Source organism: Macrobrachium rosenbergii, chromosome 17, assembly GCF_040412425.1.
Source record: "Macrobrachium rosenbergii isolate ZJJX-2024 chromosome 17, ASM4041242v1, whole genome shotgun sequence".
Taxonomy (NCBI): domain Eukaryota; kingdom Metazoa; phylum Arthropoda; class Malacostraca; order Decapoda; family Palaemonidae; genus Macrobrachium; species Macrobrachium rosenbergii.
In genome coordinates this window covers 8,468,356-8,468,769 of record NC_089757.1, presented here as the reverse complement: position 1 = coordinate 8,468,769, position 414 = coordinate 8,468,356, and the positions used below count along the sequence as shown (strand labels likewise).

The following is a 414-nucleotide window of genomic DNA, read 5'->3' as shown; positions in this document are numbered from 1 at the left end:
AGCACCACTTTCTTCATTCCTGTTATGACCAGAACCATTTGCTTCCTAGAGACCAGAATCAACACCGCAATCTACATTCCAGGTGTCTACGACAACCCCGACTGCTCGAGCACGTTCCTTGATCATGGAGTCCTAGCAGTGGGCTACGGAGAAGAGGGCGGCCACGAATACTGGCTGGTAAAGAACTCTTGGGGCGCGTCCTGGGGCGAAGAAGGATACATCAAGATGTCTAGAAACAAGGAGAATCAGTGCGGTATTGCCACTGCTTCTTCTTACCCCTTGGTTTGATCAGGACACTACGAGGAAGAATTGTAGAATTGTTACAGGAAAAAACTTTGTGTAGTCTTCGCTGTGATGTGTTGTAGGTGTTTATATTTGTAGATTTTTTTATCTTTAAAACAAATTGAAACAAAA

At 44.4% G+C, this 414-nt stretch overlaps 1 protein-coding gene across 1 annotated transcript in view; it reads left to right on the top strand.

Moving 5' to 3' along the window:
- The window catches only part of LOC136847712 (procathepsin L-like), a 6,485-nt gene extending 6,071 nt beyond the window's left edge, over nt 1–414 (top strand). The window contains exon 7 of the mRNA XM_067119569.1: nt 83–414. Coding sequence (XP_066975670.1) covers nt 83–288 — 206 coding nt within the window. The 3' untranslated portion in view covers nt 289–414. The remainder of the gene's footprint in view (nt 1–82) is intronic.